The 11,191-nt window shown below is 42.4% G+C and overlaps 1 protein-coding gene across 4 annotated transcripts in view; it reads left to right on the top strand.

Moving 5' to 3' along the window:
- Positions 1-3,770: 3,770 nt before the first annotated feature.
- The window catches only part of LOC147630311 (uncharacterized), an 81,697-nt gene continuing 74,276 nt past the window's right edge, over positions 3,771-11,191 (top strand). For 3 of the 4 annotated variants that reach the window (XM_086810147.1, XM_086810150.1, XM_086810149.1), the window contains exons 1-7: positions 3,771-4,062; positions 4,229-5,640; positions 5,748-5,850; positions 5,966-6,165; positions 6,260-6,313; positions 6,401-6,601; positions 6,712-7,179. In XM_086810147.1, coding sequence (XP_086666273.1) covers positions 4,588-5,640; positions 5,748-5,850; positions 5,966-6,165; positions 6,260-6,313; positions 6,401-6,601; positions 6,712-6,975 — 1,875 coding nt within the window. In that variant the 5' untranslated portion in view covers positions 3,771-4,062; positions 4,229-4,587 and the 3' untranslated portion in view covers positions 6,976-7,179. Of the gene's footprint in view, positions 4,063-4,145; positions 5,641-5,747; positions 5,851-5,965; positions 6,166-6,259; positions 6,314-6,400; positions 6,602-6,711; positions 7,180-11,191 lie in introns of all 4 variants that reach the window. The other variant, XM_086810148.1, reaches the window with a different exon arrangement.

Below are 11,191 nucleotides of genomic sequence, written 5' to 3'. Positions count from 1 at the left end.
TGGATTTTCTTTGTTCTCTTTTCACATGAGAGTGTCCAAACCCGCATTTGAGGATTCAACAATTTAATTCAAGTCTCATGCAAGGTTTTCAAAGCTTCTACAATTGTGGTATCTATTTATTAAACAAAATATTACTAAAAATCTCATTTTAATCTTTAAAAATAACTCTTTGACTTTTTCTTGTCATATTCGACGTAATTAGACCTTGCCCTTTCCAATCATATGACTCCATTTCAAACCCGGCTACCCGGCTAGCTCATAAATGTGAAAAATGCTAATTTTTTTATCCTAATCAAAGTGATTCAAATACAATGAAACTTGGTCCTCATGTTGTTCCTAGTGTAAATAACATGAATTTACTTCTAAAAGCAAATGTTAATAACATAAATTTGGAAAAAAGTATACATTAAAGAATAATATCTGTTTAGAAAATTATATTAACTAAGATATGAATCCATCTCTTTACACCACCTTCTTGACACCACCCACCACTGGTGGATTTAAATTGTAACATCATCAAAGATCTACTTCTTTAAATCATGCATTTATGAGAACAATGTGGGAGAAAGGATAAGCTTGAGCTCCTTTTTGCAAGCACACACACACAGACATAAGAGTAGACAAGCACACATAAGAGAGATGGATGGTTGAATTTTCTTCTATTCTCTTCTCTTCACTACAACCATAAACTAAAGAGATAGTACACACTATAAGGGAAAGTACTCTCCTACTATACTATATAAAGATTCGTCCATAGTGTGAATCAGACTACATGAGCTGGCACTATAACTATGCCATATTTCTAGTACACCAAAGTGGCACTATAACTATGCCATATTTCTAGTACACCAAAGTGGCACATAGCCTATAAACCATTGGCAACATATCGCCTATAATCTCACCAACAATGCTAGTGGCGTAAGTGAGGAATCTATCACCCAGGTCAGTCATCCTCAATCTCTATATCGCTAATTAAGTTCAATATCTCAATACCCTCAAATCCACACACTGTACTCCAAGTAAGCTCCTAAACTCGTGGAGCTTCTCTAATGCCTTTATGAGAAGATGTTAGTAGCCACATGATAGACTGGGTTACAGCCATATGCTATAGATGTTGTCATAATAGATGACATTGACCCTATCCAAACATGCTCACCCATATCACCTATCTGCATCTGTATACCCGTGTAGCTTTATCTCTTTGTCAGGCTCATAAAAAATCCCATAATCAACAATAGACTTTTATGTATTTAAGAATCCGTCTAGCCACATCCAAGTGTGGCTTCATGGGGGCCTACATAAACTAACTCACAAGTCCAACAACATATCAAATTTGATTTGATAATGGTCATGTAGATAAAGCTACCCCCTATGCACTTATATATAGTGGGATCCTCCAAAAGCTCACACATGAATATGTCGAAAGCTTAGTGTTATGCTCCAATGGCACTGAAATAGGCTTACTACCTGTTATACCATGCTTAGATAACATGTCCAAGCTTAGTGTTATGCTCCAATGGCACTGAAATAGGCTTACTACCTATTATACCATGCTTAGATAACATGTCCAAGCTATACTACCTCTGTAAGAGCAAAATATCATGAGGTGATCTCACCACCTTTATACAAGGAAAATACCATAGCTCCCCCAGGTCTTTCATCTCAAACTTCTGCTTCAAAAGCATTCTGACATCATGTATATCAGCATCATTATCACCAGTGAGATAATTATGTCACTAGTGATAATTAAGTCATCCACGTAGATGACTAACATCATGATCCCTCTATCTGCCTTTTTCACATAAAGTGAAAAATCTACCATTGGATGTCTGAAAATCCAATGGTAGCAAGATACTCCCCGATCTTTTTTTGATCATGCTATAGGTGTCTACTTCAAGCTATACAAGGCTTTGTGTAACATGCACACAAAATCTGGATGCTCATAACTTGGTGGCTATATCATGTAAACTTCTTCTTACAAATCACCACAAAAGAGCACATTCTTTATATCCATTTGAAGTAAGGACCAACCCTTCGTTGTACTTTGATGAGTATTTTGGGCATATCACCACAAATTTGCCTTAGATGAGTACTTTGGGCATATTTTACAACTCATGGCCCACACAACTCACTCTCAGGGAGAAAGAGAGTAGGATAATCCAAGATTACGCTCTTAGTGATGGATGCTTATTCTATTAACTAAGAATGTGCATACCAAATACGAAACATTAAAAGTTAAAAGACCGAATCCTACATGAAGCACATGATGTCCCATCAGCTAGACATCCATGATATGTGAAGATGCTGAATGTTCTACAAAGGAGTTTTTTTTGGCCAGGATTGAAAAAGGATGTACTCAGGTATGTCTCGCCGCAGTAATACTACTCGATAAAAAAATCCATCCCTTTTAATAAATAAAGACAAGGTAACTTTCAATCAAGATTTCTCACTTTTAGTTGGGAAGATGCTAGGCTTTCTTTAGAGTAAAGGCAAGGCAAATTTCAATAGATTTTTCTAATTCTACTTGGGAAAAAATACCCCAACTGCTTGGTTTTAAATAAGTTACAAACAAGAAACACCCCACCTTCCTAACAAAATTGTACCAAGAGCATTGAATGGAATTACCTCTCTCAAAAGGGGCTCCAAATGAACAAGTTTAAGTGTAGATATTTGACTAGCAGAGCTCCACATGTAAGCTTTTTGTTGAAACTAGTGTGCTTGGACATTGTAAGGGATGAGTTGAAGCCATTTGTTTAGTTTAGGCATACGAAGATGGACTTATAAAAAACGACAAGTAGAGAGGCGGGTTAGAGCCACATTGATCTCTCAAGCCTAAAGAAACCTCTTCAAGCAGTTGGTATATAAAACACAAAGGCTATATTTAATCGTTTCCTTTAAACAAACCTGTGTGAAAAGACTTTTGATTGTACCTTCGTAACGACTAGTGGGTTGACCTGTGCTTTGCACGTCTCTTCAAACCTCCAAATTCAAATTCTCCCCATCCTCCTCCTCCTCCTCTTCCGGAACCTCTAGGTTATTGCCACGTGGCAGCTTTGTGAAACTCATCCTTTATATAATATATATAGAGATATAGAGAAAAGAGCCTCGAGCGTGTAATCAAGGTGGTACAACGGTTAGTGAGCTACACAACGGGGGTAGCTTGTGTAAGCCGATGGATTATTCCACCTTCCCAACAAGAGATAGAGAGAAAAGAAGGTAGATTAAACCTTAGTAACATAATGACTCCTGCTTTGGGTTGGTGTTTTAACTAAGGGTTGGTGCGCCAAATGGTAATACAATGTATGGGTCTGAAATTCTCGTCTTCTTGAAAATCTAACAGAATATATTTAATGGAAATGCAAAACAAAACATTTTGGCCTTTTTATTGACTTTGTGTGGGACAACGAGGGGGGGCCAGGGGCATGCGAAGCCGCACAATCACGGTCCCGTGTCGGGACGGATGCTCGTGAAAGCCTAGCCGACAGCGGACACGTCGTCATAGAGGGCCACGTCAGACACCCTGGAAAGTTGGAAGTTGAAGTTAGGATATGCCACGTTGAGGTACTACAACTGATACGTGGCAGAGGCATCGACGTGGCTAGCCAAACGGCCACAAAGACGTTTTCTCTCTCCTCTCTAGAGGCTTCCGAAAACCAGAAAACTTCGGAAAGCGTCTCTCTCTCTCTCTCTCTCTCAGTCTCTCTGTTCTCTCTCTCTCTCTCTCTCTCTCTCTCTCTCGTGTGTGCTCTCTTTCTATCTCTTCTCCCTTCTTCTTTTCTCTCTCTTTCTCTCTCTCTCGTGTGTGCATTTGGGGTCCTGCCGAGAGCATCGTCCATTTCGCTGGGCGAGCCTCGCTGCTGTCAATTAGCGCTTAGGGTGTACAGCCCATTTCGAGAAGGAAAGCATTTTTTCTGCGTACCTATTTCGGCTTGTTGTGGAACCTGGGCACATCGACTTCCTCTGCTTTTTTTGGACTCGTTATGCAGCCCCCCCAACAGAACCTCATTTCCAAAAGCGTGTTTGGAGCGCCTTTGAAGCCGCCCACATAGCAGCAAAGCTCGGGTAAGTCATCTATAACAAAAGCATCTTGGTATTGGCTTTCCATCTTGTCATCGTTTGCGTTTTGTTCCACGTGGGTTCTTTAGGGTCTTGGCCTGCGGTTGAGTTAACCTTGGGCAAACGCTACTCTGCACAGGACCCACCTTTTACCTGTTTTTTTTTTTCCCAGGAAAACCTATTACCTGTTTTTCTCAACCCATCACCCCCAGATCTGTTTTGACCTGGGGCTCTCTACAGAAAATCAGAACAAAGGCCTTTCACAGTATAAAAGATCACCACACCTATATATTTCCGGCTCTTAAGTGCTGCTCACAGGTTGAGCACAAAAGCAACCTCTGCATCTCTTTTTTCCCCACTAAGAGTTCTCGGCTCCGGGGTAACCTTTGCTGCCCAGAAATTTCCCGCAGATTGAAGGACTGTGCTTCCAAGCTCTTTGCGGCTTTCCAGGTCTACATGTAAGAATGTGGTGAGACCCATTCTCTGATATCTTCTGCTATACAAGAACAGCTTTATCTCCGACTATCTTTAATGGATGACCGAGGTGTTACCTGCCTCGGTCATCATCAAGGTTGCAGTAAGGAAAGTGCAAGAGAAACCTTCTTTTTGTCCAGTTTCTTGGAGTTTACCATAAAAGAGATTGCACCAAACAACCAGTCATGGCCTTTTGCGCATTTAACTGATGTGCTAGGAGGAACTTACCCTGCCAAGCAGAATATGCTGATGCGGGATGGTGGTGTGGGCATCAATTTGGAAAAGGATGAAGATACCTTTAGGAACGGGGATTTGAATGGAAATGCCAGGAGATTGCCCTCGGCCATCCTGCCGATTAGCCCTAAGTTCAGAGAGATTCGTGAAGAGCAAAGGTCTGGCACCAGGGTTGATACAAATGATTCGTTACAATGGGAGAAGCATGCGCAGGGTAGCTGGAATTTAGAAATGAAAGGCTTTGACAGCCTGGATGTGGCGAAGAGAGGCTTCGATAAGCAACCTGTCCAGGGAATAGCTAAGGGTTTTTACACCCTCTCCGATGTATCTGCGGCTCCTCACTTGCAGGAGGAAGAAGAAATTTGGAGCAAAAGTACCAGTCTCGGTGTCATGGCCGGTGCAGAGCAGAGTACGCGTGCCCAACTTGACATGTCTGTGCGGCCCAATAGCATCAACATAGTTTCTTCTGCCAAAGTGGAGAGAAGGAGAAAACAAATTGCTGGTGATCGGGAACAGCTGGAAAAAGATTGGGAGTATGCTTTAACATCGGAACCAGTGCCTAATCTATTGTCAGAAAGGTCCCTGGTTGGACTACATTTACCCCATGAGATATGCCTCATGGGTCTTAAAGGTCCCAGTAATCTTACATTTAGAAAACTCACTGTACCTTCTGAGAAGCAGACAGCTTTTACGTCAAAGATATTAAAGATAAACGGCTTGCAGAAAGCCAACATAATACAAGTGCAGAAGCATAAAGATGCTGAGGCCATGAAGAAACGACAAGCACAAAGAGCCCACATTGTGAAACAGCTTCTATGTGGTGGTTTTGCTGGTGTCATATCCAGGACTGCAGTTGCACCGTTAGACTTGATCAAGGTAAGATGGTTAGTGGCCATGTTTTTTGGCTCGTCTTGTAAAGAGAGAACTTGTAGCGTGCAGCAGTCTTGATCTTGTTTTATTAACTGATGTCCATTGAAGTGCAGACTCATTTGATTACGTCACATGTGCTGTGGGGAGGGAAAAAGTCTGCCCTGACCATTTGCAAGGAAATTGTGGAACAAGATGGCTGGCAAGGTCTTTTTAGAGGTAGTGTATGTTGTGACAGTATAATGTTTTGAATGTTTATGTTAATTTTCTGGTTTCGTATGCAGAATGCATTGTTTCAGTTAGTTCTCTCTCTTTTCTGTTCCTTTCTGGGCAGGTAACCTGGTGAACTGCTTAAGAGTTGCCCCCAGTAAAGCTATAGAGCTATGTGTCTTTGAGACAGTTCGAAGAGCACTCAACAAGGAAGGCCATCCATTGAAGAACGCAGCAGCGACTATTGCTGGTGGAGCTGCAGGAATGGCTGGCACTATTGCTACTTACCCGTTAGAATTGATCAGAACTAGGCTTTCTGTTCAGGTATGCTCTTAATTTGATGGTTAATGGGCAGCTGGAATCTTAAGCAGCCTATCCTGTATATTCGGCTGATACTTGATTTATTCTTCTCTTACAGCCTGAGCTATACAGTGGGGTCTTACAGGCCATTAGGAAAATTGCCAGTGATGAGGTAAGCTGCATGTTTCAAGTTTGCCACCCTGGTATTGGTGAGAGGGACACCATGTTCTGATAGTTGCGGCATGTGCATGTGTTGCAGGGTTTCTTGGCATTCTATTCTGGACTTACCCCCAGCTTAGTTGGAGTGTTTCCATATGCGGCAACAAACTATTTTGTGTATGATGGTCTTCGCACAACGTATTGCCGTTCCACCGGGAAGCAAAGTGTGCCAACGATACCAACTCTTATTTTTGGAGCAGTAGCAGCTGCTGCTTCCAGTGCTGTTACTTATCCTTTAGAGGTGTGTGTCAGACAGCCACAGCCATTTGTAATATGACCTCTATTGGTAAACTCAAAATTCAGGGTCTGGTGTTGTGTGGATTGGATAAATTGTTTGCCTTATATGTGCAGGTGGCGAGAAGGCAGTTGCAATTGTCTCTTACAGATGCTGTAATTAAGAAGTCAACTGTTGGGGTTATTCTAGATATTTACCAGCACGAGGGTTTTCTGGCTCTCTACAGGGGACTTGGAACAACTTGGTTAAAGCTGATTCCTGCTGCTGGAATCTCATTTGTGTGTTATGAGACTGCCCGCCTGGCATTGCATATTGATGATGCAAGCATTGTGAAGCCTGAAGAGACCTCCTTTATAGCAGAACAGGGGCCTGAATCTTGAAATTGCATCTGTCGGGCTCAGTGCTGCCTGTGTAGTAGTAGACAACGCAGATGAGCCTTCAGCATATGGTAAACATGGATAGGCAATCAGAATCTCCCCTCTTCTCCAGGACAATGTGAGCAAGAGACAGTTTGCATTTATTAAGGGAAGGTCTAATTATCAGCCCTGATTGACTTATTTTACTCGAGGAGATCCATGTGCCAGGTCTGTGCTCAACTTACATTTAGTATGCCTTTTACTCAGTCCACGTTTCCATTAGGTAAAAATGCATACAAAAGAAAAGGTTATATGAAATAATTTTTAGGATGAAGCCCACGGGGAGGGCATTCTGCCCTGGAACTGGGGAGCAAGGGAGTTGTGAGCCAGCTTCCAAGGGTAGAATGGTTGACCACAATGTACTTTAAATTACATAATGGTCAGGGTGAGGTGATGATAGTATCTCAAGTCGGGGTAACATTAGCATGGCTGAATCCTGAGGTGAAAGTCAGGCGTTTAGTAATGAAATTTAGGTTTTTGGAGTCATGTCCAGTGTCTGACCATTGGCATACATGGCTGTACGGAGCCTGGGAAAATCTGGGCCGTTGGAAGATGTGATTATGGTTTGGATAGAGGCCAGATCCAATGATGGCCATCCCTCCATTGCCAAGCCCTGACCATTAGTGTAGAAAAATGTTTAGTCGCTACTTGAGTTGATGCTCTGTATATCAGCACGAACTCTAGTGTGTGGGTTATTCTTCAAGGCCACATGCGGCTTTTCTCACATACATAGAGATGTAAGACTCTGTGCATGTGTTTGTGCTCTTCTCCCATGTAAGACTGTGTGCATGCATACAAATAGTGTACATACTATATGCAGACTCTGGCAGATATTGGGCTGTAAATTGGCAGACTCTGGTAGCTCTTTCAAACTTTATACAAGCCATGTGCATGCAAATCAAGAGTGGGATCCAAACTTGTAAATGTCGAACAGCAAAGTTGTAGACTCTGGTGGGTAAGTCTCTCTCTCGGATGAGATTGGCCTTATGTTACGGCGTCCCATGCGAGAGTTTCTTCGATGACGCTCTCTCTCTCTCTCCACCCCCCCACCCCCCCCCCCCCCCCCGCGCCCCGGCCGGATGCTATCACTCATCTGAATGTACCCCTCTTTATATATTCTTTCTTGTTCCACAGACAGCTTGTATCGGACCTTTGATTGTAACTTTTGTCTCATAGGTCATTCTGGCCTTTTGAAGATGTTAATATGACATTTCATTTCATTTCATTTTCACTCTCTCTCTCTCTCTCTCTCTCTCTCACACACACACACACACACACACACACACACACACACTAGTGGGAAACCTCCAAGTGGAGGAGAAAACCCATAATCAAAATACAAAAAAACATGAGGTAATTACAAGTCCAGTTGTCCAACTTTGATACAGCTAAAATTCAAAAGCAATCAAAGAACACTTGTATAGTTGCCAAGCGCAGATCTCCAAGGTCAAAAGAATCCCGAAAGAAAAGAAGGGATATCCTAAAGAAAGCAAAACAGGGAATATCTTGTGCAGCAAAGATTAGCTGATTTCTTGCATGATAAATGGACCATAGGGCCCAAAACCTAGTCAATGCAATGAAAGTATCAAATTCTGTCAAAGAGAGGGAATGTTGCCAAATAACCAAGAAAAATTGCCAAAAGATCTGCCACAAATCTCACACGAAGGTGTCTTGACAATCTGTCTAGAAGAGCACGAGAATAGTGGCAAGACCATAGAAGATGACATACTATTGTCTCACATGGATGTGAACACCTACAAGATGCAGGAGGAATATGTCTTTCGGCCAGAAAATTGCCAATTGGTAAAGCACCAATGAGGCATCTCTAGAAGAAGACTTTTTGTTTGAGGGGTAATTTACTCTTCGAGATTTTCGAGACACCCCTCCACCAGCCAGAAGGCTTGTTAATGTGCCATAATGAATTTCCACGAGCCTGTATCCAAGGTGGAGGAAGAAGCAATTTGTATGCACTGGCCGTAGTCAAATTGTGAAAGGGCACCGCATGGGAGCGTGCATTTTGACCCACCAACATCCAATCTTTCAAGTCTAGAGGAGGTACAGGTTGAAAATCATGCAGTAGAGAAGCTATGGTACGCCATATCGGTTTGTGATGTAGACCTAGATTGTAAAGTGTCATAGCTTCTGGAAAAGAAAGTACATAGTCCCTATCATTCACCACAACCTCAACATACTTGACTGCTTTTGTAGAGAGGAAATCTCTCTCGGTTGTAAAAGAGCAAGAGGCTGTTGAAATGCACAACCCCAATGAATGCCGTCGTTGCGAAGGGAGTTGCCTTGATCAGGGTGGGCTACTAGAGCATTTCATTTGAGCCATCAAAGTTTGCTAGTCTTGAATCAATTTCGTGGAAAACGAGCATCCAAGAACGCCCCCCTCTGAGGAGCCAAATATAACCTCAGCATGAGTAATCATCCGATGCCCAAAGGTTGGAGTTTTCATTGCTGCAACAAGACTTGATGACATTAAAGTCCACGGTTGTTTTTGCACCAAGAAACTCAAAAGAAGATAAGCTTTCTTGGCAATAACATGAAAGTGTAAATTCAGTATATTGTGGCCACCATGCATTCTTGGAGTACATACCAAAAGATTTTTGAGTAGCTTGATGGTTTTTTTGTCCACCTTAGTACGCCACAAATATGCTAATGTTGCAGACATGAAACTATCTAAATCTTCCGAGGATCAGGAACAAGAGGCAAGTGAAACTAAATATAAGCCATTAAAATGGATCGGACTATTCCTAATCTAACATGCAACGGCCAAGTAGATAATTTCCAACAGAGCAATCTCACTCGGGACCTCGATACAACACTATCTCAATGTTTGGCTACTCCAGTAGTTTTATCTCGTAACTGTTGGCGTAAGCTTAACATTGAGAAATGTACTCGACTCCTCCAAGGGTCGTCTCTCCATAATTCTCACAAATAGGAGGCATATAGGTGGCTCAGAAAACCTTTGGTGATGTCCTATTCCTCGATTATGGAGCAGGCAATTGTTCCTGGGTAACATTGGTTCTAATAAACGATCTCGTTTATTTTTCCCAAGTTGTATAGATTCACAATGATTTTGGTCTTGATTTTTTCTTCTTTTTGGAAAGCACTTGCAACTCGGGTCCACCCTGCCTCCTGCTTTCCAATGGTTTAATCCTTTTTCAACTTAGACCAGCTCCAAGGGTACAGCCTAGCCTTGACCACACCATGGGTCTAGCCGCTCTCCCGTTCATTAGACCTGTGGGGTTGGTGTGAACTCACGCACCCGTAATTGATATTCTTTTTCGATCGCGTACATGTTAATGACAACCAAGAAAACAGAGTATACACACCGCGGAAAGCAGTCGTTAATTTAAAAGTTTTGAATATAGTATATCATCAATGTTCATAAAATCTCAGTGTCTACAACTAGGATCCTTAGATTGGAAAGATATGCACTGTTGAGCTTGAACACTCCAAGATCACTAAGCCGCCCGGCGAGGAGTCCATATGTCTCACACCTAGTACAGACGTCGTGAATAGCCATACGGAGCTACTTCCGACAGCCATATCACTTCCGAGGCACGAACACTCGGACCAACCAATGCACTAGGGTTCTTACAACCACCACCACCACTCGGATTGGTTCTCATAGCAACTAGGGTTCTTACAACAACCACCACTCGGATTGGTTCTCATAGCAACTGTGGCCCAGTATAATCGGAGCCGCCTCTTGTCCATCACACGAATTGCATCTAGAGCATATCCACATTCGTCAAGATGGTTTAAGGTCTCGGTCGACCGTCTTCGCAATGTGATCCCCCACTAGGGCAAGATCCGTCCGGTACAATAATGATCTGTGAGGTATCGTCACAAACTTCACAAACTCCAGTGAATATAGTATTCAAGCAAAAACATGGACAACCATCATGTATCACATATGCTGTCCAATGCAGAGTAAACCACTACAAGTGCGAGTGAGACTTTCTTAGTCCTCAAGTCGACACTCCGAATGCGAGTCTCGTTCCGTAAGTCCAGCGGGTCCATAAGCTTACTTGTCTTGCTTGTTCATTGTCCAAGTCCTTCAATCGATTCTTAGTCCCGATTTGATGATTGAATGACTCTTATATCTATCTTAGCCGTAGTCAATTTCTAAGGCCTCTATATGGTTATTAATGTGTCCTAATAGTACTCT

The sequence above is a fragment of the Cibotium barometz genome, chromosome 16 (assembly GCF_041138505.1).
Source record: "Cibotium barometz isolate CiBa-2024 chromosome 16, ASM4113850v1, whole genome shotgun sequence".
Classification (NCBI taxonomy): domain Eukaryota; kingdom Viridiplantae; phylum Streptophyta; class Polypodiopsida; order Cyatheales; family Cibotiaceae; genus Cibotium; species Cibotium barometz.
Note: the sequence above shows the minus strand (reverse complement) of the source record. Positions and strands in the feature narration are given on the sequence as shown.